The following is a 25,532-nucleotide window of genomic DNA, read 5'->3' as shown; positions in this document are numbered from 1 at the left end:
AGATGACCTGACACAAGAAATTCCAGCAAAATTTTCAAAGGGACTTGAGATAGGTGAGAGAGAAATCACCTGTGAAATTTGGTAGCAATGCCATCTTGAAGTCTTGGTAGTTACAACAGCGTCTACTTGCTCCAGTGGTTGCTGAAATATCTACAGTTAAAAGTAAATACTTACCCATTAAATACTGTAGCTTAGACTTGTTATTTGAAATATTACTTGTCTAACTTATCACATTTTACTCATTTAACTTTTCACTTGTTGTTCAATACAACAAATATTTTCCTCTTTTAAATGTTCTATTGATAGTGTGCTGCACTTCTGGGAAAAATGTTAAACTGAGGCACTATCTATTCTCATGGAGAATTGAAAAGAAAAGCAGAACCAACCCCCAAATGCTTGGACTAATTTCTACACCAGCAAAACATATTATCTGCTTAGTTATCTCAATGCTCTATGCAGGAAACTTGCTGTTCAGCTAAGTGACTGTCATGTTTGCTTTCATGATAACGATGACTACATTTCAAATCTTTTCATGAACTGCCAACAAACATCCTGAGGTTGTAGCTATATAAATTCAAGTTTTTCAGCAATGTAAAACATTAATCAAGCACGCCCATATAAAAACCCAGATATTTTTCAGAAGAAGTGCCTAAGCTGCAAAGTTATTATACACTAAAAAAGATCAATGTACCAGTATATCGACATTTGTTCGAACATATTTGGCATTTATTTTATGACTTACAAGTGTCAGCATTTACTATGGAGAAGGGCATGGAAGATAGGGAACTTGGAGAAATCAATAGTAATATCTTGAAAAGTGTGCATATTGCAGAAGAGGAGATTCTGGAGATCTTATAACTCAAAGATAAATTCCCAGGACCTGATCAGGCATATCCCAAACCTTTGTGGGAAGCTTGGGAAACAATTGTAGGGCCATTTGCTGAGATATCTATAATCATTAACATCCAAGGGTGAGGCGCTGGAAGGCTGGCTAATATGGTGCCAATATGTCAGAAAGGTGTTAAAGAAAACCTAGAGAACTGTAGACAGGTGAGCCTATGTCTGTGGTGGGTAAGTTGTTGGAAGGGATGCTGAAGCACAGGACTTGCATGCATTTGGAAAGGCAAGGACTGATTAGGGACAGTCAACATGGCTTTGTGGGAAATTGTGTCTCACTAACTTGATTGAGTTTTTGAAGAAATGACAATAGAAGATTGATGAAGGTCAATGTTGTTTATACAGATTTCAGCATGGTACACTGATTAGCAAGGTTAGACAACATGAAATCCAGAAGGAGCTAGCCAACTGGACACAAAATTGGCTTGAAGGCAAGAGACAGAGGGTGGTGATAAAGGTTTGTTTTTCAGACTGGAGCCCTGTGACCAGCAGTGTGCTCCAAGGGTCATTGTGGTTCCACTCCTTTTCATCATTTATATAAATGATTTGCGTGTGAATTTAGGAGGAATGGTTAGTAAGTTTGAAGATGACAAAATTTGGTGACGTAGTAAACAATGAAGAAGGTTATCTCAGGGTACAAGATCTTAATCAGATGGGCCAATGGACTGAGAACTGGCAGATGCCAAGTTTAATTTAAACAAATGTGAGATGTTGCATTTCGGTGAGGCAAACCAGGACCAGACTTATACACTTAATGGAAGGGCCCTGGGGACAGTTGCTGAACAAAGAGACCTAAGCATGCAGGTGCATAGACCCTTGAAAGTGGAGTCACAGGTACACAGGGTAGTGAAGGCAGTGCCTGACACACATCTTCATTGGTCAGCGTATTGAGTACAGGAGTTGGGAGGTCATGTTGCTGCTGTACAGGACTTTGGCAAGGCCACTTTTAGACTATCGCTTTCAATTCTGGTCTTCCTGCTATAGAAAAGATGTTGTTAAACATAAGAAAGGGTTTACAAGGATATTCTGGGATGGGGGTTTGAGTCATGGGCAAAGGCTGAATAAGCTGGGGATTCCGTCCCCAAATCCAGAGCATAGAGGCTCGGGTGTGACCTTATGAAGGTCTATAAAATCATGAGGACTGACGATCTAAGGTCTTTTTCCCAGGGTAGGTGAAAACTAGAGTGCGCAGTTTTAAGGTGAGGGGAAGGATAAGGTAAAAACAATGACTGCACATGTTGGAAACCAGATTCTGGATTAGTGATGCTGGAAAAGCACAGTTCAGGCAGCACCCGAAATGAAGGGCTTTTGCCCGAAACATCGATTTTACTGCTCCTCGGATGCTGCCTGAACTGCTGTGCTTTTCCAGCACCACTAATCCAGAAGAAGGATTTATAAGGGACCTGAGCGGCAACGTTTTCACACAGATAGCGATGTATGTATGGAGCAAGCTGCCAGAGGAGGTGGTGAAGGCAGGTACAATTACAACATTTAAAAAGCATCTCACGGATGTGTGAATAGGAAGGCTTGAGGGGGATATGGGCCAAACGATAGCCAATGGGACTAGATCAGTTTAGGATATGTGGCTGGCAAGTTAGACCAAGGGTCTGTCTCTGTGATGTATAACTCTATGACTTTTTGTAATAAACTGAAAGGGATCAAAGTTTGCTGAGTGCTATTATACCTGCAATATTACACCGAAATAAACAAAGCAAAACAGATCAGTTTGTGAATGTCACTACACCTGGAAACTATTTTTAAAAATGCAGTCCAAAAGGCAAATGATCATTGAAAAAAATTAGAATGTATTTTTGCAGTCACCAATTGTAACAACACCCGCCAAACATCGGGCTGTTTCATTTATATATTTGTAATTGACAGATTTGAGGGGAATAGAGGTAAAGTTCAGCACAAGCAGTTCTGCAGAAATGTACCAATCTCAAACAAAGTTTCAGGGGTTTCATCGTAAAATCACTTGTGTTATTCCTTGGATTAACTGCTTTCACTCTACACGTAATTTGAGTAGATCGTTATTTTACTACTGAAATATTTTCATAAGTTTCATCCATTAGCCCATACTTCAAAAGATCAGTTATTGGTCAAGCAAATCATTTGATTTTATATATTAATTACAATAGTGCTCTAAACAGAATTGCATGCATTTTTACTACTAGGCCTACTCAACTAACCAATTAAAAAGAATAATTGGTCTGAGATGGTCAAGCATTACAATTGTGGACAAAAGTGGATAACCTAACTTATCAAAACAGAAACTGAAAAATCAAATGCTGGAGATCACAGTGGGTCAGGCAGCATCCATGGGGAGAGAGCAAGCTAACATTTCGAGTCTAGATGACTCTTCATCAGAGCTGAAGTGAAGGGGGCAGAAACATTGTTCAGAAGTAATGGAGTCAATACGGACAACTTACCTTCATTTTCGAGTGTCCTATTTACGTGAATGCTTCCAGCTCGAAGTTGTAATCACTGCAGTTAAGCAAAAGATGTAATGAAAGTAGGCTCGTTGAAATTAAACTGCAATCTACAAGGACCATGTAACACACCAAGAAACAAGCTCTCAATGTACTCAGACGTAAATAACATGTTTTCCCTTCGTTCTACTCTACTTACTCTGCACAGGAGAAGCTACGAAGTTCACATCTATGAAATGTTTAAACAATATAATAAATAAATTATTGCGAGATCAAAGAAGATACATTTGAAATGCAATGTGGATTGTTTAGGACAATTTAACTGCCCCTTCCCGCTTGCTCCTCCATCCTGTGTCACGTCGCCATTGCTCTCGCTTTCTGCACCATGTCAGTTCAACAAGCTCAGATTCTGTAGTACAATTATGGAGGTGTCCCGGCAAATCAGTCGCCTTCTCCGCTCATAGATCGACAGCCAAATGCACCCTCCCCCTCCAACACCCTCCCTACGAGTAGAAATCCCTCGTTTACCACCACTTTTTCTTTGCAGTTCGATATGAATTTAGAAACGCACTCTCTGTAGAGAAGCAAGTGAGGCCAGTAGTTTAAAACAGGTCGATGGGAAACAGTGGCGAAGTTAAAAAGAGGACTACCTCGGACCGCCTTTTAAGCCCGTCCCCCCTCGCATCTAAGGCGCTTTAACAAAAATCGCGACGATCGAGGCTCTTACACATGAATAAAAAAAGCAGGAAACCACCGTAAACATACAAGTCACCTTCGCACTGTCCCAACAGATTAAAAACCTTGATTCTCAATTGAACTACCGGTCCAAGGGGAGCAGCAAAATGCATGAACAGGCGGGTAGTGTAGAAGTCGGAGCTGACTGCCATTCAATGCCCACCTACGTTCACTTTAAACCGAGAGAAGAGGGGGAAAGGGCTCCGGCGGATTCACCTCAGCTTCATAACCGAAAACCAGCCACCTCCGCCCACAACGCTATTTAAAGGCAACCTGATTTTTTTTTTGCACTAAGCCTATAGAAGTGAAAGGGTTAGCTAGGCTGCTGGAGGAACCGCATACTCACACACGTCCACCGCTAACGTCCACTTCCCCGGGTCCCAGCGAAAACCGAAATAACAAGCTGTTGAGCGAGCCTGCCCTTCTCGAACTCCGATTGGCTGAATGTTGAGCAAGACGGCCGCACCACTCACCGATTGGCTGTGCGGTCACATGGAAACGGGTCCGGGCGGCCGCTGAGGCCCAGGGTGCAGCGCATCCCCCACCTTCTGCGCACGCTCTGTCGCCCGGGATAGCGTTTGAGCTGTGCGCAGGCGCAACGGGGAGAGGTGCTCCGGCGCCATCTTGGTGGCGATTTTTGCTGTTTGAGGTCCTGTTGAAGCGGCAGCAGAAGCAGCGACCGCGAGGAGGTTGAGGTGGGCCGGGAAATTCTTTGGTTTCAGCTGCTGTTCGGTGGGTTTTCCATCGTTTTTTCATCGGAGCCTTTAGATTACTGTCTAATGTAAGTTTTAGTAATGTTATGGAGTGTAAAAATGTTTGTGAAAGTAAGAATAAAAGGTCAAATGAAGGCTATTTCTGTTCTCGTCATTGGGGAGTTGGTTCGATTCAATGGCGTCTTTAGCTGTTAGTGCGTCATGGGGCTGTTACGTTCCCGGAAACAGCTGCGGCTGTAAATAGTGTGCACACGGCGTGCACGAGGGGTTTTGTCCTGTCAAGAGTCCAAAGTTGTTACAACTGTACTGTGCTGGCCACACAAAATTTGTCGTTCCTGAAAGACCAGTGCAATATAGAACATCACTTGTAGTTAAAGCTCACGTTAGAGCTTTAATTCTAAATTTACTGCAAATAACTTGTAGTAAATCAACTTAAGGTTGCTCTTAGAATTATTGTACCTAGGACTAAATCTATTTGTTTTGCATCTGTAAGTGAATCCGTAACTTTCCTGATTGTTCCTGGTTGAAGTAGCAGAAAATGTGTCAGTTTTCTCGTCTATTTGTAAAGACTTGTACTTTATTTAAGGCGTCTGAATCTTTCAATTGTTCTCATGTCCCACCAATTCTCTGACCTTAATACAAAACCAGTTTTTGGCAGTACTAAGTTCTTTGAACGTTCAAAGCATGTTTTCATTTCTGCTTCTGCCCTGACTTGGGCCTTCTGTGTTCTTCAGATTATTCACTGCTTGTGGTCAAACTTGTAATTTTATCTCAGTCATTTGTTATGAGGTCTCTTCCTTTACTGAATTGTTTTCTTACCTTCTTTCCTGCTTTTGCTGAATTTGTTCAGTGTTTTATCCTGAGTGTTCTGAATAATTTTCATTATTGTGTTCACATGGGAACTTTACAACAACTACATAAATTTGTGAGTTAAAGCTTTTCCCAGTTGATCTGACTTCTTAGTAAATACCTCCCACCCTCCTTGGCCAAATGCTACCTTCATCCCAAGATTTTTCTGAAAAGGAAGAATGGTACAAGTCTTTTTGTTATTGCATGTTGCCCCATTATTTCTTATTATGATCTGTTTTCATAAAGGATATTATTAAACTGGAGACTGTTCAGAAATGATTGACCAGAATGTTGGTAAGAATGGAAGGTTTCAGTTATAAAAATAGGCTCGACTGTTCTCACTGAAATGTTGGAGGTTGGGTGACCTTATTGAGGCTTATAAAGTCATGAGGGGTCTAGATTAGTTGAATGGCAAATGATTTTTTTTCCCTGAACTGGGTGACTTCAAATCTAGGGGGCATATTTTGACAAGACAGATTTAAAAAGGATCAGATAGGTAACTTTTTTATTTTCGGGCTTCATATGTGGAATGAACTACTGGAGTAAGTGGTGAATGCAGATACAATTACAACATTTAAGACATTTGGATAAGTACATGAATATGAAAAGTTTCAAGGGATATGGGCCAAATGCAGAGATTAATTTAGTTTGGGGGCATGGTCAGTGCGGACTAGTAGGACAGTTTCCATGTTGTCAGTGTATGACCGAATGGATTTCCTCAACTCCTGGTGAAAAACCTTTTCACCTGCTGTCTTCTTTCTTTCTTGAATTACCACTGTGTAAATCATGTCTTCACGTTCATCCTATTTCTATGCTGTATCTATAATCATTCAGTCAAGTGCAAGGTGCTTCTTGTTCCAGGCCTCCTCCAAACTTCTCCTCCTTGAAATTTAATCCTTGTTTGATAGATTTTCCTCTCCTGCACCAACTCAACTGATTGCTCAGCAGACCCTTAAATATCAAAATACCATGGATGATGAAAATCTGAACAAGATACAATGCTGGTGAATTTCAGCAGGTCTGGATGCATCTGTGGAGAGAGAGTTAATGTTTTGAGTTTAGTTAGATTCTTCTTGACCCAAACATTTTGCTGATAAGCTGGGAATACGTCGAAGAGCAGTAAAGAAATTACTGCTAATTTAGCAACTCTTTGCAGGCCAGCAAACAAATATTGACTTGTTGAACATTCAATGAGCTGCAAGAGCATGTTCCTTTTAATGTTGAAACTTTGTATCTGCATTTCTTTTATTACCTTAGTGGTTACACACTACGTTCTTTGGGGAATAGAGAAATAGGCCAATATCCTGGCCTATTGAAGAACACTGGATCTTCAAAAAAATGCAGCAAGTATGTCATATGCCACAGTATAAAATGGCCTCTGTTATAATTGGTGAAGTTGACTCTAATTGACCACGTACAATTGGCAAGAAGGTTGGGGAGGGGGGGGAATGTTTTCAATACATCTATATCTGGATTTGTTTATACCAAGAATTGAAAATTCGCACTGTACAAATGCCTGTTTTTAAACATCTTTTTTCTACTTTACCTGTTTTTACAGTAGACAACTGTTACCAGAATCTGATGGTACAAACGGTATTTTGTTCTTGCTTCTTGCTTTTGCAATTGACCAACATCAAAACTGGATAACATTGATTTAAGTACTTCAGTCCACTATTTATCAGTTGTAAAATACATCTTATTATGCAAAAACTGATACATCTGTTATGTAGGAGATCGCCAGACTGAGAAAGTTCTGGGTCCCTTTGTTTGGAGATTGTATTAATCATTTAAATCCCTCTCGTGGGTTAAGAATAAAGTAGATACATTTGTCAAATTATTCCTGCTCGTGCTAGCACTGTGGCATCTCTTTCGGAATGCAAGAAACAGCAATATGCAAAATTTTTATATAAGCAATTTTTATTATCAACAGACATGATTGTAGAAAGGGTTGACATTTTTCTCGTTTAAAAAAAAATCCATGGATGTTAAAGATCTCATTGCCCCATTTTGAAGAAGTGGAGTTGTTCCTTCAACCAAGATCACTGAGGTATTTTATTTGATTGTTGGGTCACTTTGTGGGTCCTTGCTGAATGTAAATTGACTGCCATGTTTTTTTGGACTGGAAGAAGTGATTCCCACTAAAAGAATTGGCTGTAATTGGTTTTGGGGTGCTTTGTGCTGGATGGTGTTGATGTGATTGTGAGCTCTACTCTCCAGGTAGCAAATTCAAAAGTTCTCCTTCCTTGGGATATCTTGAAGTCACATTTTAATTTAGCGATTCAGGTTTCCCTTTTGAGCCCTTATTGAGGTGACAAAGAATCTCATTATAATCTGTCCAGTTAGCATTTTTTAGAATGATACAAAGCAAATTTTAGGATATCAGGAACTTGATTTTCTTGCACCAAATTCCTAATGTTTGGTACTTTGGAAGGAAAATTGCAATTATACGAATTAGAATTTTTAGCGAAATTGGAGTCAGGTAGTTTCATGTGAAATAAATGTATTTAAATAGTTCATGAATGTTTTTGCAGTAAATCTTGCAAGATAATTATGCATGAGGAAGATCTAAGTGATGAACAAAGGTCCCTTTGTATTTCAGCTGAAAATGTGTTGCTGGAAAAGCACAGCAGGTCAGGCAGCGTCCAAGGAGCAGGCGAATCGACATTTCGGGCATGAGCCCTTCTTCAGGAACCTTGGATGCTGCCTGACCTCTGCGCTTTTCCAGCAACACATTTTCAGCTCCGATCTCCAGCATCTGCAATCCTCACTTTCTCCCTTTGCATTTCAGGTGGACATACTAGATTCCATGATAGGGCTGAAAGAAGGGTTAAGTTTTCCCTATTTCCTGGGCAAGTTTAATATCACAACCAGCATCACTAAGACAGAGTATTCACATTATCTCCTTTTTATATGTAGATCTAGTTGAATAAAATTAGTGTTGAGTTGGGTTAGAAACCATGAATTTTTTTTGAGGAAGAGTTTTCATCATTCAAATGTGATATTTTTGGCTAATTGTATAATTTTGCATTAATTTATATTATACTTTGCTTTCTTTTGTAAATCTGGAGAAATAAATAACTAACCAAAGAAGCTGGAGAAGCCATTATGCCTTGAATCTTGCTCTACCATATACAGTAAGATCATGGCTGATCTTCTACCTTTGCTTCATATACCCTCCATTATCCCTATTTTAGTTAATTCCACTCATTGAATAACTTTTTCATGTCTGTCTCTAATAGGTTTAATGATGGCACGTACATGGTTCTTGAGGTTTGTGGAAAATGTCAAAAGATTTTCAATCTTTGTGAAACCCGACGATAGTGAATATAATCTCATCTTCCATTTTGATGTCTCTTTTTCTAATTTATCTATTAGACATTGATATCTTTTGTAATCGTTTCCTCTAATCCATATGTACACTATACTGCATTCCACATTAAATCCCTTAATCCTCGAAGTGCATCAACCAGTTTTCTGTGAGCAATATTATGCTAATTTCATTGTTTTTTAAAGAAACTGTTCTTTAGTTTTTCCATAGTCTTGCTGTTGGTATACAGCCCCTCTTTCATTGCATTTGATATTTCCACAGATGTATAATGATTATCAAGTCTTCCTACTTGTAAAGCTAAGGCACATTTTTGGGCACTCTAGTATAAAAACTTAAGTCAGCACTCCAGTGCATTGACTGAGTGCTGCATAGTCATCCATAACCTGGATGAGGTGTTGAAGGGCAGTGCTTTTACCCTTTGAGATGAACATAAAATATTCTATAACAATATTTAAAGAGTAGAAGGGTGTCATTTCTCATGTGCGGGCCAATATTGATTCTTCCTCAATTATATAGCCTTTATCACAACCATTTTGTAGGAACTGGCTGTGTGGAAGTTGGCTGCCTTATTTCCTGTGTTGCAACTTCAGACATTGAGTGCAAAGTGCTGTAGGATAATTTGCAGTTGTGAAAGGTGCAGTGATAATGATGTATTCCCTCCACCACACTGATGCAGGAGATCAGTGACACTAATGTCATTATGCATCTAGAACAGGCAGTTACCACCCACTCCACTGAAAGGCATAAGTGCTGTACTGCTGACATCATTATTGTGCTTTCAGCCCTACCCTTCACTGCTCCACTTGGCTGTATGAAAAGTACAATCCAGAACTATCATTGGGCTGACACAGTAAATCTTGCAATGTTTAATAGAAATGTTTGGAAAAGAGCATGTTTTATTGGTTCTGCAATTGTTTAAAATGGGTTTGAATTGTTCAATGTTGTGGATAGTCCTAAATTTTAATATAAGCAACAGCATGCAGCATCTCTGGCATTGTCACAGGCAGTAGCGATCGTAGCAAATGTAGGCCTAATATAAATACAAGTTAATCCGTTTTTCACTTTTTACAGAAAAATTCCAGTTGAATGGTATCAAATTATACATAAAGATTGATAATGTAATGTTAGCTGGGGTAGGCCACAATTTTTCGTAGGCATGACTGGTTTCTTTTTTCTTAGCGATGTTCTTCAAATGTCTGATTACTGCATTTTTCTTTTGAGTTCCAAAATCTCAGATTATTTATTTTCTGTGTCCAAAGTTCCATTGAATCCTACCCATATTTACTGGTAGGACTCCTCTCTCTATCCAGACTGTCAAAGTAGTGTTAGAGTTAAGAGAAGTGCAGTATCCTCCTTGAGATCCATTAATCCAGTGGTTAAATATGTATTTAATTGTTTGCCTTGTGGCTGCCTATATTCTAAATGTTCCCATCCATTCCTCGGTATGAAACCCTCACCTTTCTAAGCATCCAGACTTCACTTGCTGACCACCTACCCAAGAATGGGCCATGTCTAGCCTTGCAAGACATCGTAAGGATAAATATACACAGTCAAATTTCCCATGCCATTTTTAAGGTGTGCTTATTTATCTGTTTAAGATGAGTGTTAATGACATTCTGATACCAGCAGTTAGCAAATCTATAATAGCAATAATCTGCTATGCATTCCTTAGTTTCATTGAATAGTTTGCAGCTAACTATTTTTGCCCGTGTGTAATTATGGTGACTGTTTGTTTATATAGCATGAGGTGGGACAGGAGAAACGCTATTAAAACTAACTAGTCCATTGTTAGTAAAAACAAGTTTTTACAAATTACATTGTAATAGTGCAGTCGTTTGTATTTGAAATCAGCCCTAGTTAACTTTTTGGAGACTTTTTTTTTGTACAGTGTATTGTGTGGGCATATGTTGATTTGTGTGTAACAGGCAGTGTTAAGCTGATGGGGTAGTTAGTGTGGAAGATGGAAATTTCCATTATTGAACTGTCAGGTGCTTTTCTATAATTTTTGTTTTTGGGTGAGTAGCAGTAAGAAGCATTCCTCTGATATTAAATATCTGGGCATGATGAAATCTAACATGTTATTTACTGTGATGTGGTTGAATCTTAACTGCCCTCTGAAATTACCCAGCAAACTACTCCATTCAGTTAATCTTAGATGTACAGCATGGAAACAGACCTGACTCTCTGATTTGTCCATGCTGACCAGATATCCTAATCTAGTCCCATTTGGCCCATATCCCTCTTAAAAATGGGAAGAGTTTAAGGTGAAAGGAGAGAGATTTAAAAAGACCCAAGGCCAAAGTCTTTTCACACAGGGTGATTTGTGTGTGGAATTAACTTCCTGACAAAGTTGTGGATGTGGGTACAATCATAATGCCTTAAAGTTATTTGGATGGAAACGTGAATAGGAAAAGTTTAGTGGGGTATGGGCCAGCAGTAGGAAGAAGGGACTAGATTATAGAATAATAGTGCAGAACAGCCCTTCGGCCCTGGATGTTGCGCTGACCTGTGAACTATTCTCAGCTCATCCCCCTACACTATCCCATCATCATCCATGTGCTTATCCAAGGATTGTTTAAATCTCCCTAATGTGGCTGAGTTGACTACATTAGCAGGTAGGGCATTCCATGCCCTTGCCACTCTCTGCGTAAAGAACCTGCTTCTGACGTCTGTCTTAAATCTATTACCCCTCAATTTGTAGTTATGCCCCCTCGTACAAGCTGATGTCATCAGTCTAGAAAAAAGACTTTCACTGTCTACCCTATCTAATCCTCTGATCATCTTTATGTCTCTATCAAATCCCCTCTTAGCTGCCTTCTTTCCAATGAGAACAGACCCAAGTCTCTCAGCCATTCCTCATAAAAGATTCCCTCCAGACCAGGCAATATCCTAGTAAATCTCCTCTACACCTTTTACAATGCTTCCACAACCTTCCCGAAATATGGTGACTAGAACTGTACACAATATTTCAAGTGTGGCCACACTAGCGTTTTGTACAGTTGCAGCATGATATTGCGGCTCCGGAACTCAATCCCGCTACGGATGAAACCTAACACACCGTATGCCTTAACAGCACTGTCAACCTGAGGGTGTCAACTTTCAGGGATCTATGTACATGGACTCCAAGATCCCTCTGCACATCCACACTACCAAGAATCTTTCCATTTACCCAGTACTCTGCCATCCTGTGATTCTTCCCAAAGTGCATCGCCTCACATTTAGCTGCATTGAACTCCATTTGCCACATCTCAGCCCAATTATGCAGTTTATCTAAGTCCCCCTGCAACCTGTAACATTCTTCCAAACTGTCCACTACTCCACCGACTTTAGTGTTGTCTGCAAATTTACTAATCTATCCACCTATGCCTGCGTCTTTGTCATTTATGAAAATGACAAACAGTAGCGGTCCCAAAACACCCTTGTGGCACACCACTAGTAACCGGACTCCAGGCTGAATATTTTCCATCAGCCACCACATGCTGCCTTCTTTCAGAAAGGCAGTTTCTAATCCAAACTACTAAATCACCCTCAATTCCATGCCTCTGCATTTTCTCCAACAGCTTACCATGTGGAACCTTATCAAAGGCTTTACTGAAGTCCATGAATACCACGTCAACTGCCCTACCCTCATCTACGTGTTTGGTCACCTTCTCAAAAAACTGAGGTTTGTGAGACACAACCTGCCCTTGACGAAACCATGTTGACTATCTGCAATCAAATTGTTGCTTGCTAGATGATAAATCTTATCTCTTATAAGTCTTTCCTACAACAGAAGTCAGACTCACTGGTCTATAATTACCTGGGTCATGTCTACTGCACTTGTTGAACAAGGGCACAACATTTGCAATCCTCCAGTCCTCTGGTACTAAACCTGTAGACAATGACAACTCAAATATCAAAGCCAAAAGCTCTGCAATCTCCTCCCTGGCTTCCCAGAGAATCCTCAGATAAATCCCATCCGGCCCAGGGGACTTGTCTACTTTCACTCCTTCTAGAATTGATAATTAGTTTAAGATTGTTCAGCATGGAGTGGACCGAAGGGTCTGTTCCATGCTGTATGATTCTGACTTACTTTGGTGCTTAGAGGCCTGCCTAACTGGTCTGTACTGGTGTTGATGCTCCATGTGAGCCTGTTCAAACCCTACTTTATTTCCCTCATCAATTATCCTCTTCATTCCTTTTATCCTTGGTGTTTATCCACGATCCCTTATAAATGTTACTATACTATGTTTCAATTGGAGTTTGATTTTATAACCACACGTGGTAAGGAAGTTTCTCACTTCAGTAACAATAATGCTGAAATGTTTGGCCCCGAATCCTGATCTTCCCCACATAGGTTAGATGCAGAAAAGACATTCCTATTTAAAATCCACTTTTAATCTGAAAGACCTCTATTGATTTGCTCCTCTGTCTTCAATGCTTGAAGGGAATAAAGACCTGACATGGTTGTTTTTTCCTTTTGATATGATCTGTTTTTGCTTTGTTTTTGTGATTCCTTTCAAACTTCTCCAGTGGTTCAGTATGACTTATAATGTGGAGACCAAAACAGTTCATGTATTACAACTGTGATCCAACTAAGTTTTCTTTGCAAGCTCAGCATAACTTTTTTTGTACTTTTCAGTTCTGCTAAGGATGAATCCCAGTGATTAGTTTGCTTTGAAATTGCTTTATTAACCTATCTCTCTCTTTCTGGTTTTCATTTGCCCTTGGATCCCTTTGTATCTCTACCTCATTTTAGCACTTATTTTCCAAGGAGTATTTAACATTCTTGTGCTTAGTCATCGTGATAAAGTTGTACAGCATGGAAACATACCCTTGTGTATCCAAATGGCTAGTTCTCCCTTATTCCATATGGTTTAACGTTGCTAACCAGTCTACCATGCAAAACCTTGTGAACGTCTCACTGAAGTCCATATACAGTATGTCCACCCACTTTGCCCTCGTTGATTCCCTTTGTTACTTCAGAAAACTCAATCGAGTTCATGATATGATTTCCATCTCACAAAGCCATGTTGACTATTCCTGCTGGAAGAGCTCATGATCAAAACGTCGACTCTCGTGTTTCTCAGATGCTCCCTGACCACTGTGCTTTTACAGCACACTCTTTTCAACTCTGATCTCCAGCATCTGCAGTCCTCACTTTCGCCTATCCTGAATCAGTCCTTGCCTTTCAGAATACATGTGCATTCTTCCCTCCAAGATTTCCTCCAACAACTTGCCCACCACTGATGTCAGACTCACCGGTCTGTAGTTCCCTGACTTGTCCTTGCCACCTTTTTTAAAATAGTGGCACCATGTTAGTCAACCTCCAGTCTTCTGGCAGCTCACCTGTGGCTATTGATTAAATATCTCAGCAACAGGCCTAGCAATCACTTCACTAACTTCCCACAAAGTTCTAGGGTACCCCTCATCAGCTCCCTGGGATTTATTCACTTTTTAAGACGCCTAGCACCACGACCACCACCTACCAAGATATTCAACCTTCATGCAAAAATTGAATTAATTAGACAATTAGATTTTACAAATGTTATTTGTTTCATATTTTGATGCAAGTGTCACCAGTGTCCACACTTCCCAATTTGATGCTGTCAGCAAATTTTGAAGTTGTACTTCCAGTTCCATATTATTTTTGTGGACAATAGTGATCCCAGGAACTCATCCTTGAAAAAGAGAACTCTTTATTTAACTGTGCCAGTCTGTGCAACTCACCTTAAACCAATCCATTGTAACCAACTTACAATCTGTTCTACTCCTTTTTCCTGATAATGTAAGCTGATATTTTAACAATTAGTCTACTGTGTGGTACTTTATCTAAGGCATTTTTTTGAAAATCAAGGTATGTTACTTCAAATGCATTACTCTCGTCCACTTTTACTAGAACCAGCAAAGCTGGTTAACCATGATCCTGTGTATTTGTAATCTGTGCTGCTTGTTTTCACTTTCTAAATGATTTTTCTATTAAATCTTTTGAGGAAAGACACCTTATCTTTCCCACCATTAATACTGGGCTAATTGGTTTATGACCCTGGTTTTGTTTTGAAATCCCATTTTAACTTCTTTTTTCTCAGCGATTGCTAAGGTAGCACTCTCCTCTTCTCTCTTCTGAATTAAAATTCCACTCCAGGCCTTGAACAAAAATCTGTGTTGACTCAGTGAGTACAGTAGTGGATGCAGATTTACTCACTGAGCTGGAAGATTTGTTTTCAGACATTTCATCACCATGCGAGGTAACATCTTCAGTGAGCCTCTAGATGAAGCTCTGGTGTAGTCCGCTTTCTATTTGTTTGGGGTTCCTTGGGTTGGTGATGTCATTTCCTGTGGTGATGTCATTTCCCATTTGTTTTCTCAAGGGGTGGTAAATGGAATCCAAGTCAATGTGATTTGCAAAATACCTTGCAAGAGCTAACAAACATTACATTGTCCAAACAGGCAGAAAACTAGCCACAAAACGACATGACCCACTCTCACTCATATCCGTGCATACGGGTGAGGAAGGACATGACTTTGACTGGGACAACACATCCATCAGAAGATAAGCCAAACGGAGGCATGCACAAGAATTCCTAGAAGCATGGCATTCCAACCGGAACTGTATCAACAAACACTTTGACTGTGATCCCATCTACAGCCCCCTGAGAAAAATGGGAAATGACGTCACCGTAGGAACTGTTCTCACCACAGGAAATGACATGACCAACCCAAGAAAAACAAACATATAAATAGAAAGCAGACTACACCACGAGTGTTTCATCCAGAGGCTCGCTGAAGATGTTACCTAATATAGTGATACAACGTCTGAAAATGAACCTTCCTGCTCACAACCAAACCTACATCCAGAACCTCAAACTGAGCTACAAATCTTCTCAAAACAGGAGTACAACAATGATGCAGTGCTACACTAAGATCTTCTTAGAGGTGAGAGGTTGCCTAACTGAGCACGCAACTGTAAAAGATTTCACAGGGCTACTTTGAAGAGGAGCAATTTCCCTAATGTTCAGATTTGTACTTATCTCTCAATTAATATTCACAGTGCAAGCCTAGTATCTGAGTATTGCTACTGGGTTTTTTTTGTGGAAGCTTATGTGCAAATTGACTGCATTTCAGTTACTATATGATTGGACTTAAAAATAATTAATTGGCTCAAAAATGCTTTAGAGCCACCTTGTCTTTAAAGAGCAAGTCTATCCTTCTATTTTTACTATGCCTCTTACCCTTAATACTTTTTTGCTTTCAAGGTGCATGGATATAATTGTACTAGATCATAGGCTTTATCCAATTTTTCACCCATTCTCCGTGTTTTTAAATATCTAGCACCATGGCCACTGAATTTGTTGTAAAGACCACATCTCTTCTTTTCCTTTTTTGTTTATGAACCAGAAAAGGAAGGTGTTCTTTAAACCAAGGAGACTCTGAAAAGGGATTGCTGCAGTTTTTAAATCATAAAATCACTCATTTGTGTTGTATACAATATTGTTTTTCTCTTGGAATGGAGAGCAAAAATCAGACAAAACTGAGCCAATGGATTCTAAACTAGGGAGCAGTATTTTGATTCGTTCCTGCCCAGGTGAAACCAGTGCATCAGAAAACAAGCAGCATGCAAAGTGAAAGCATTTAAAAAATTCTCCTGTGGAGGTACCAGACTGTCTTCAATAACAGCAAGCTATTTTCTACTTACCTTTCTCCACAAATTCCTTCTTATAAGAAGAATAAAATACCTCCAAAGACAGTGAGAGGATAAACTCTCCACTAGTGAATGAAGTAGGTTTAAAAATTGAGGGGCATGGATAGAATAAATAGGCAGTCTTTTCCCTGGGGTCGGTTAGTCCAGAACTAGAGGGCATAGGTTTAGGGTGAGAGGGGAAAGATATAAAAGAGACATCAGGGGCAACTTTTTCATGCAGAGGGTGGTAAGTGTATGGAATGAGCTGCCAGAGGATGTGGTAGGGGCTGGTACAATTGCAACATTTAAGAGGCATTTGGATGGGTATATGAATAGGAAGGGTTTGGAGGGATATGGGCCAGGTGCTGGCAGGTGGGACAAGATTGGGTTGGGATATCTGGTCGGCATGGACAGGTTGGACTGAAGGGTCTGTTTCCATGCTGTACATCTCTGATATCAGTAGAGCATCAGTGCATAAACAACCTTGTGTCAATGTAGAAGTAAAAATTGAAAGGAAGAGAAAGAACAAAATATCAAATCCTGTAATTCACATTGGTGCTGTCAAATTGTCCTGATAGGTTTTTTTTTCTCTCTTTTCCTATCTATCATATCCATGTGTGTTTGAAAGGAGGAATTTTAAAAGGATTAGTTTGAGCTGGAGTTAGAGGTTGGCAATTCATATTTCCTAATTGCCATTCAAGATTTCTTCATCGTAAACAGTTACTTACTTTAACTAATTCAGTGAGTTTTTCTTTTAACTTCCGTTCATCAGTTGTAAATTTGGGGATTGTGATTAATTTAACAATCTTTTCGCATTTGTGACCATTCTAGGAATAATGGGGTCTTGATTTCCAGTGCACTCCCACAGTGAGTTGTAACACTGCCATTTCTGCCATTTAGCTGTCATTAACTGGTGAGTTGCTTATGCATTTGCTCATCGTTTTATGGCTATGTTGCTTTTTTTGTTTTTCTCTGTAAAAAGTCTTCTAATTTAGTTTTTGTATTTATGGGGGATGTAAATGCGTGTGCTACTTTCTCCCATTCTCAACACTAAGTGGAATGGCATTTGCAGCAAACCCCTTTTGAATCATGCTCTAGTTTATTTTCTATTTTACCCATGCCCTCTGAACTCATTGTGCCCATGTGCCTCACATTCTGTTCTCTTGGCTTAGTTCCCCCCAAATATGACCATCTCCTCCTTGACTGCCAAAACTGAAATACAGTGGGATGTAGGAAATGGCTGGTAATTTTTTTTTTTTAAAAAGTATTGGCTAATATTTTTAAATTAAATCAGATGTTGTCACCTTTTGCTTAAGGAGAAAGTGAGGTCTGCAGATGCTGGAGATCAAAGTTGAAACTTTATTGCTGGAACAGCACAGCATCCAGGGAACAGGAGATTCGACGTTTCGGGCACAGGCCCTTCTTCAGGAATGCCTTTTGCTTAAACCAAGTAAAGACCCTTTGCAAACTACTGACAGTCTACAGCCTTTTCTTTCAAGTCCTCATGTTGCCGCCCAAATTTATGCCCACTTCTGCAGCTTTCGGGTGGTGGTGGTGGGAGGGAGGGGAATGTCTAATGATCCGTTCTGTCCATGCCTCTTGTGATTTAAACTTCTCTCAGGTTGCCCCTTGGCCTCCAAATTTGATGTGAAAACAGAGTTCGTCCAATCTCTCCGTTTATAGTTTTCAAACAAGGCAAAATCCTTGCAAACCTTTTCTGAACTCTCTCCAAAACCTCCATATCCTTCTGGTAGCGTGGCGACCTGAATTGTATGCAGTGTTCCAAATGTAGCCGATACAACTGCAACATGATTTGCCTGACTGATGAAGGCAAGTATCCTATGTGCTGCCTTGATCGCTTTATCCATTTATGCTGCCATTTTCAGTGAACTGTGGACCTGTACACCTAGATCACATCACATTATGCTTTTGGATAATGTTACATGGCACAGCATGTCGGTTTGCAAGTAGTTGGAAGCTAAAGATCGATCCTTGAAACCTTAGCTTCCTGCTCCAAAACAGATACCACTACGTAGTAACAGTATATTCCAGACTAAAAATCAGGGGTATATTCTGATCACATTCCTCCTGAGTGAGGATAATGCATTCTAATACCCAGACCATGCTTGGGCCATTTTGCCAAGCTCCTTTCTGTCCCACTCTCTCTGCCTCCTGGTGTGCCTATGGACTGTACTGGTGGATCAGCAGTCAGACCTCTGCATTGTGTTCCAGCATTTCATTCATTTCCAAATACCACTTGCTATCTGTGGCCTTTTGTGCGTGATTTGAAGTGACAGTGTGATCCTGTTGGATACGTGACTGGTGATGATATCGCTTCAGCCTTGACTTCTCATATTGAATTCAATCTGCGAAGTATATATTGGCAGACTTTGTTATCCTTAGCACTTTTTTTCCCACCTATTTTTGCCATCCTAAAACCTGGCTATTACTTTCTTCATCCAAGTTATTAACATACATTGTAAATGACTGCGGCCTATATACTGATCCCTGTGGCACTCCACTCATTACAAGATGTTGTCCTGAAGGTGCCATCCTGAAACTGCTCTTCTTTTCCCAGTTCTGTCCTCTAATAATTGGCCAGTCTTCTCTTGCTAATATATCAGCCATGGGCTCTTATGTTTTTAAGTAGCCTAATGTGGTAACTCATGTAATGCCTTCTGGAAGTGTGCATATGACATCCACTGCTTCCCATTTATGCTGCTTGTTGCCATATCAAAGAATTCTAATAAATAGTCTCTAACTTCTGCAGCGACATATTTGTTCAATTTCTTGCCTTCACTTTGTCCTCTAAACCCCTTGCAAACTCTTTGATAGAGCTCCCTCTTCACTTCCAAAATCCAAGGGGTGCATACTTCAATGTACCAATGGGTTAGCTGTTCATTGGTTTTGGTTGAATTGTCAGGTATTATCAGGCTCTACTTATTTGCCAAGATGTCTGACTTCACTAGGATCATCCTGGAATGAAAAGTTGAACTCTAACTTATTTCATCTACTGTCTACTGTTGCTTTGCTTTGAGTCATACAGCAAACCAACCAAGCTTCCCAAACTAAATTTGTCCCATTTCCCTGCATTTGATCCATATACCTTTCCTATTCATGTACTTATCCAAACATCTTTTAAATGTTGTAACTGTACCTGCATCCACTGCTGTGGCAGTTCATCCACATACAAACCACCATGTGAAAAAATTGCTCCTCAGGTCTGTTTTGAATCTTTCTCCTCTCTTTAAAAGTAAGCCCCTGGTTTTGAACTCCCTCACCTTGTCTATGTCCCTCATGATTTTTTAAACCTCTAAGGTCACTCCTCAGTCTCTGTTCCAGGGGAAAAAAGCCCCAGCCTGTTCTACCTCTTCCTATAATTGAACTTCTCTAATCCCAGCAGCATCCTTGTAAATCTTTTCTGAATCCTGTCAAGTTTAACAACATCTTTCCTGTAGAATTGTAAGCAATATTCCAAAAGTGGCCTTGTCAATGTCCTGCACAGCTACAACATGACATCCCAACTCCTATACTCAATGCACTGACTAATGAGGGTGTGCCAAACACTGCCTTTGTCACCCTATCTACCTGTACCTCTACTTTGTAGGAGGTGTGCACCTGCACCCTCTGTCTCTGTTCTGCAACATCCCTCAGGGCCCTACTGTTTGCCTTAACAAAACACAGCACCTCCCATTCATGTAAATTGAACTCTATTTGCCAATCCTTGGTCCACTGACCCATCTGATCAAGGTCCTATTCTACTCTGAAATTACCCTCACTCTCCATTGCACTACCTATGTTGATGTCATCTGCAAACTTACTAACCATACCTCCTGTATTCTCATCCAAATCATGTTTTCTAAATGATGAACAGCAGTGGATCCAGCACTGATCTTTTTGGGACAGCTTCCATTCCGAAAAGCAACCACTGGTTGAGGCTCGCATAAGGATTCTCCTTCTTGACCTCTCCCCTCACCTGCGATGTGGTGACCCTCCAGTTCCCCAACTAATATTATTGGGGCTTCTAATGAGAACAGTGACATTGGTGCAACGAATACACCAATCATCTGTTGGTTGAAGGATACACTCTGACAAGGATGCAAGGAAGAACTGTCCTGCACTTCATACAGTATTATGAAAGCTCTGTCAGAGAAACCAAAACCTTAGTAGAGCATTTAATTGGATTTTTAAGACAACCGTCCAAAGATGATGTATTACCCTAGATCTGCAATTTGTAGTTTTTAATATCCCATTTGCTCCCAATCTTGGATTGCAATAATGTTTTTTTAAAAACCTTAAAATGAAGTCAAGAAATGTAGGTCTTCTGTTTATATGGCAATAAAAGGTAAATCTATGTCGAATTAATTTGGCATCATTCTTCACAAACCTGTTCAAAATGGTATAGCTAACCATGGTTACAGATAATGCCTCGATTAGAGGAACAGGTTTTATGATTGTATCAATTAGTGTTTTTAATTATGTGAAAATAAAACTTCAGAAATTATTGTTAACATTAGAATCTGTCTCAAGATTTCTCCCAAATCTGCGTTGAGTTAATTTTAAAATAACTATAACAATTAGAGTAAAAATTCAAAACACTAGTTCAGTTTGGCTTCTGTATTAGAATGTGTTTCCAGTGCTCGATCGGAGTAATGTGAGCCTCTTCATTTAAGCATTTGGAAGACAATCACCGATAATTCTGTTGTTTCCCTTGATACTGTTGTGGACTGAACTATATTGTTTGTAAGCTCAGTTTGACAAGTGAATCCTGTATTACGTATTACTTTGGTCAGACCCTTGACGTGCCACTCTAATACCGATCATGTTACTCCTGTCAAATAAAAACCAAAAGAATGGCAGGCGTAAATCAGGAGCAAGGGCTTGGGGGGGTGGGGGGAGTGCTCAGTGGGTCTGGTAGCATCTGAAGAAAAATCAATTAACATTTTGGGTCCAGTGACCCTTCCTCTAGCTTTTCTTCACAAATGCTGCCAGACCTGCTGGGCTTTTCCAGCAACTGCTGTTTGTTCTGTGTTATTCCAGCTATTTGGTTTGTCTTCAGCACCACCGTTTTAAATTTTTGTAATTAACTCTGCCTCATTTAATCAGATTATTGGTCATCCTTTGGTTGTTTTCAGCTATTGACACTTCACTCACACTGTCTAATATTCTTGCAAACCTGCAGAGACTTGTTTGACACTCCAATCACACCATTTGTATGATTTTCTTTTCGATCTTTCAGCCCATAAATTCTACTTTTCTCTCCCTTCTTCGTCTCATGGGCTACACTCAAAGCTTGTGATTTCAAATAAAACTGTTGGACTATAACCTGGTGCTATGTGATTTCTGCCTTTGTCCACTGCAGTCCAACACCAGCACATGCACATTATTTATGTGCATCAGACCTAGCTGGGCAATATTTCACATTGCTGTGTAGATGCCAGTGTTGTAGCTGTACTGGGAAGAGCTTGGCCGGGATGTGGTAAATTCTGGAGCAAGTCTTGAACTATTCCTAAATGTTGTTGGGACCCATAGCTGTTGGGTCCATAGTTTTTAGTAGTTTCTGCTGTTTCTTGATTTATCGTTGGAATGAATTAACCACCACCAATCTCTAATTGATGTGATGTAACCGCAAAGGTTGGATCTGATCCAATGGTTGCAGAATTGCTTGTTTCTGCTATCTGGCATATAAGTAGTGGCCTCTTTATGGCTTCACCTGCTCAGAGGTATTACTACACATCTTAATAGCAGGTTGGACATTGAACCCAGATTTCCTAGGTCAAAGATCAGTATATTACCACTGTGGCATGACAGCACGCTGACAACCCTTTTTTTTAAGGTATGTCTGGTCTTCTGGCATGCTTTCTTGCACTGTTCATTGAATTAGGGTCGATCCCCTGGCTTGATAGAGTGGGATACAATGCCATGAGGTTACAGTTTGGTGTTTTTTGTTGCTGGTGATAGGCCCCATGAATGCCCAGTCATGAGTTGCCTAATCTGTTTGAATTTCACGTGATGTTAGTATCAAAAAAACATGGAGTGTTCCCTGACTTTCTGATCCTTGTGGAGATAGTGACTCTTAGCCATTCTGTCTTGGACGGTTGCATTTATGTAAGGCAGTTCATTGAACATGTAGTCAATTACATTTTTCCTGCTTCTTGGTTCCATCACTACCTGCTGCAGATTCAACCTAATATCTATGCCCTTTTGTGCTTGGTCAGTACAGGTACTAAGCCCGTCTTAGCAATGGACATTGAAATCCCACACACCGGAGAACATTGAGGTAGCATGAAAGGTGACAAGAGCACAATGTTGCTCCACATTATCTGTCCATCAGGAGATAAGAAAATGCATTGTCATCAGGAGGTTTCCTTGTTCATGTTTAACTAGATGCTGTGAGACTTCATGGGATCTGAAGCCAATGTTAAGGGCTACTCCCTGGACTAAAGTACCTCAGTGACACCACCTCTGGTGTTGGTGTCTGGGATGTAATGTGTAAGGTGCGATTAAAAGTATGACCGTCAGGCCGTTGTTTCTAGTGCTTTAGTTGATACTGTAGTCCATCCAGTTTCAGTTCTGTATTGCTCTAGATCTGAAATCATATAGGCAAGACCAGATAAGGATAGCAGTTTTCTTCCCAGTTAAGAATGGACATCTGTGGTGGATTTCAAACCAAGGTACTCAGATTTACCTGGGTCTTTGCATTACTAGTTTAGTGAAAAGAATGCAGGGTCTTCGCAGCCCTCCTCACCATTTGCAATCCAATCTTGCTTGATACCATTGACAAACTTAGACAAAGAAACAGAGTATTGAAGTGCAGGCATCAATGTAAATTGTATATAGTAGTGATCTTGGGATACTGCACCAATTAGTGCCTGCAAACTTGGAATAAATAGACTGGGCTGCCAGAGGAAGTGGTGGAGGCGAGTACAATTGCAACATTTAAAAGGAATCTGAATAGATATATGAATAGGAAGGGTTTGGAGGCATATGGGCCAGGTGCTGACAGATGGGACTAGATTTGGTTGGGATATCTGTTGGCATGGATGAGTTGGACTGAAGGGTCTGTTTTCGTGCTTTACATCTCTGACTATGTTAATCAATTCTCTATCCATTGCAATATATTATCCCAACTCCAGAAGTCTTGTGTAGTAACTTTTGCACAATTAGACTTCTAAGGTTCTGCTGTAAACACTATTTGTTTTTATGGATTCAAAATTGTACAGCCTCCTTGATTTAAAGCAGTTCTAAGAGATGGTGGCAATTTTCAAACATCCTGTTCACTGGACCACATTGTGCTCTCGTTGCTTGTTCCTGAAAGAGTAAGATCTGAAGTAGAAATCATAGAACCAGTGAGTTCTGCTTGCCAATAAAGTTCTGATAGGCTCCTGACCACGTGAACATGGTGTTCACACATTCATAGAGTCCCCTTAGTGTAGAAATAGGCTTTTCAGCCCAAGTCTACATTAACTGTCCAAAGAACATTCCTCCCAGGTCTAGATGCCCACACTCTTCCCGTAACCATGCATTTAGTGTCGAGAGTGTGGTGCTGGAAAAGCACAGCAGGTTAGGCAGCATCCGAGGAGCAGGTGAACCAATGTTTCGGGCATAAGCCCTTCAGTAATTCCTGATGAAAGGCTTATGCCCGGAATGTCGATGCTGTCTGACTTGTGCTTTTTCCAGCACTGCACTCTCTACTCTGTTCTCCATCTGCAGTCCTCACTTTTTCCTAGTAACCATGCGTTTACCCTGGCCAATCCACCTAATGTATACATCTTTGGACTGTGGGAGGAAATTGGAGCACCCAGTGGAAACCTACACAGACACTGAGAATGTGCGCACTCAGCGCAGTTACCCAAGCCTGGAATCAAACCCAGGTTCTTGGTGCTGTGAGGCAGCAGTGTCGATCACTGAGGTACCGTATATGTGCCTTTGTCTTTGTTTGTGGCCCATGCACAGGAGGACCAACTAGCCTGCAAAGGGACCCTCTGGAAATCTTTCCATAATTGTGTGTGAAGGTACTAGAAAGTCTACAATAATCTCTTACATTTTTTTTTCTGCAAATTTCCTATTGAAGAGGAATAAACACCTGTGAAAATGAAGGGTTGAATTCTTAGCATTCACAGCATTGCTTTTTACACAAAAGCATTATTGCCATACCAAAGTACTACAGAAAATTGAAAACTTCTGGGAAAATAAAATCAAATCCTGTGGTCCAGAATGATGCCTGATTTTTTGTTTTTACCCATTTTTCATGATTCCTCACTCCCACACCACCCTTAATGTCTGTGTGTGTTTGTGCAGGGGGTGCTTAAGCGAATAAATCACATTAACCATTCCAGTTTTCTATTACCACTGATTAAAGATAATTTGTCATATTCAGTTATTTTCATGACTTCAGAAACAGGGTAAATGTTTTCTTTTAAACTGAGCTTGTGGTCAGATGACCTAGTCTCTGGAATTGTTACAGAAGTATTGATGTTTTTCTCCATGCTCAGAAAATATTCAATGTGGAAGCCTAGTTTCAACCTAGCCAGATTCTGCAATTTGCCATGTGCAGAATTCGAACATACAGTATTCATGCAGCTAGGCCTTGAATGATCAACTTTCTCCTGAAATGGCCCAGGCAGGTGCTAATGGCCATGTTTGTTTCAGAACGGCCTGTTGTTTACATCTCCAGCAAACCTACTTTCTTCAAAAGGATGCCAGGTAGACTTGGTGTTACCCAGTTCAGACGGGCAAAGACATAATGAGATAAGGATAGCACTTGACAGTTGACGGTTCAAAACCATGTTCTCCAAATATGGAAAGCAGTCACCTCATTGGATCATTCTGCATCTGCCCAATGCTAGTATTGGATACAAGCAACATAGTCTTGTAAGGGAGCAAAGATAGCAATAAAAGGGGCAACTGGGAGCCCCAGC

At 40.3% G+C, this 25,532-nt stretch overlaps 1 protein-coding gene and 1 long non-coding RNA gene across 7 annotated transcripts in view; one reads left to right on the top strand and one right to left on the bottom strand.

The window, feature by feature from the left end:
* Positions 1–4,488, bottom strand: part of arid4a (AT rich interactive domain 4A (RBP1-like)) — a 156,384-nt gene extending 151,896 nt beyond the window's left edge. For 2 of the 5 annotated variants that reach the window (XM_043697753.1, XM_043697756.1), the window contains exons 1-3: positions 4,408–4,488; positions 3,327–3,381; positions 70–150 (exon numbers count right to left, since the gene is read on the bottom strand). In XM_043697753.1, coding sequence (XP_043553688.1) covers positions 70–150; positions 3,327–3,332 — 87 coding nt within the window. In that variant the 5' untranslated portion in view covers positions 3,333–3,381; positions 4,408–4,488. Of the gene's footprint in view, positions 1–69; positions 151–3,326; positions 3,382–4,098; positions 4,117–4,407 lie in introns of those variants that run through there. The other 3 variants (XM_043697754.1, XM_043697757.1, XM_043697758.1) reach the window with 3 other exon arrangements.
* A 103-nt stretch (positions 4,489–4,591) lies between these two features.
* On the top strand, positions 4,592–17,867 carry LOC122553641. 2 transcript variants are annotated; one of them, XR_006312779.1, is made up of 4 exons: positions 4,592–4,842; positions 6,881–6,970; positions 7,554–7,670; positions 17,443–17,867. It is a non-coding gene; the product is annotated as an uncharacterized LOC122553641 (long non-coding RNA). The 2 variants fall into 2 exon arrangements; XR_006312778.1 differs by lacking the exon at positions 17,443–17,867 and adding an exon at positions 8,863–11,481.
* Positions 17,868–25,532: the final 7,665 nt, after the last annotated feature.

Source organism: Chiloscyllium plagiosum, chromosome 10 (genome assembly GCF_004010195.1).
Source record: "Chiloscyllium plagiosum isolate BGI_BamShark_2017 chromosome 10, ASM401019v2, whole genome shotgun sequence".
NCBI classification, from domain to species: Eukaryota; Metazoa; Chordata; class Chondrichthyes; order Orectolobiformes; family Hemiscylliidae; genus Chiloscyllium; species Chiloscyllium plagiosum.
The sequence above is the reverse complement of the archived record's forward strand: the minus strand, read 5'-3'. Positions and strand labels throughout refer to the sequence as shown.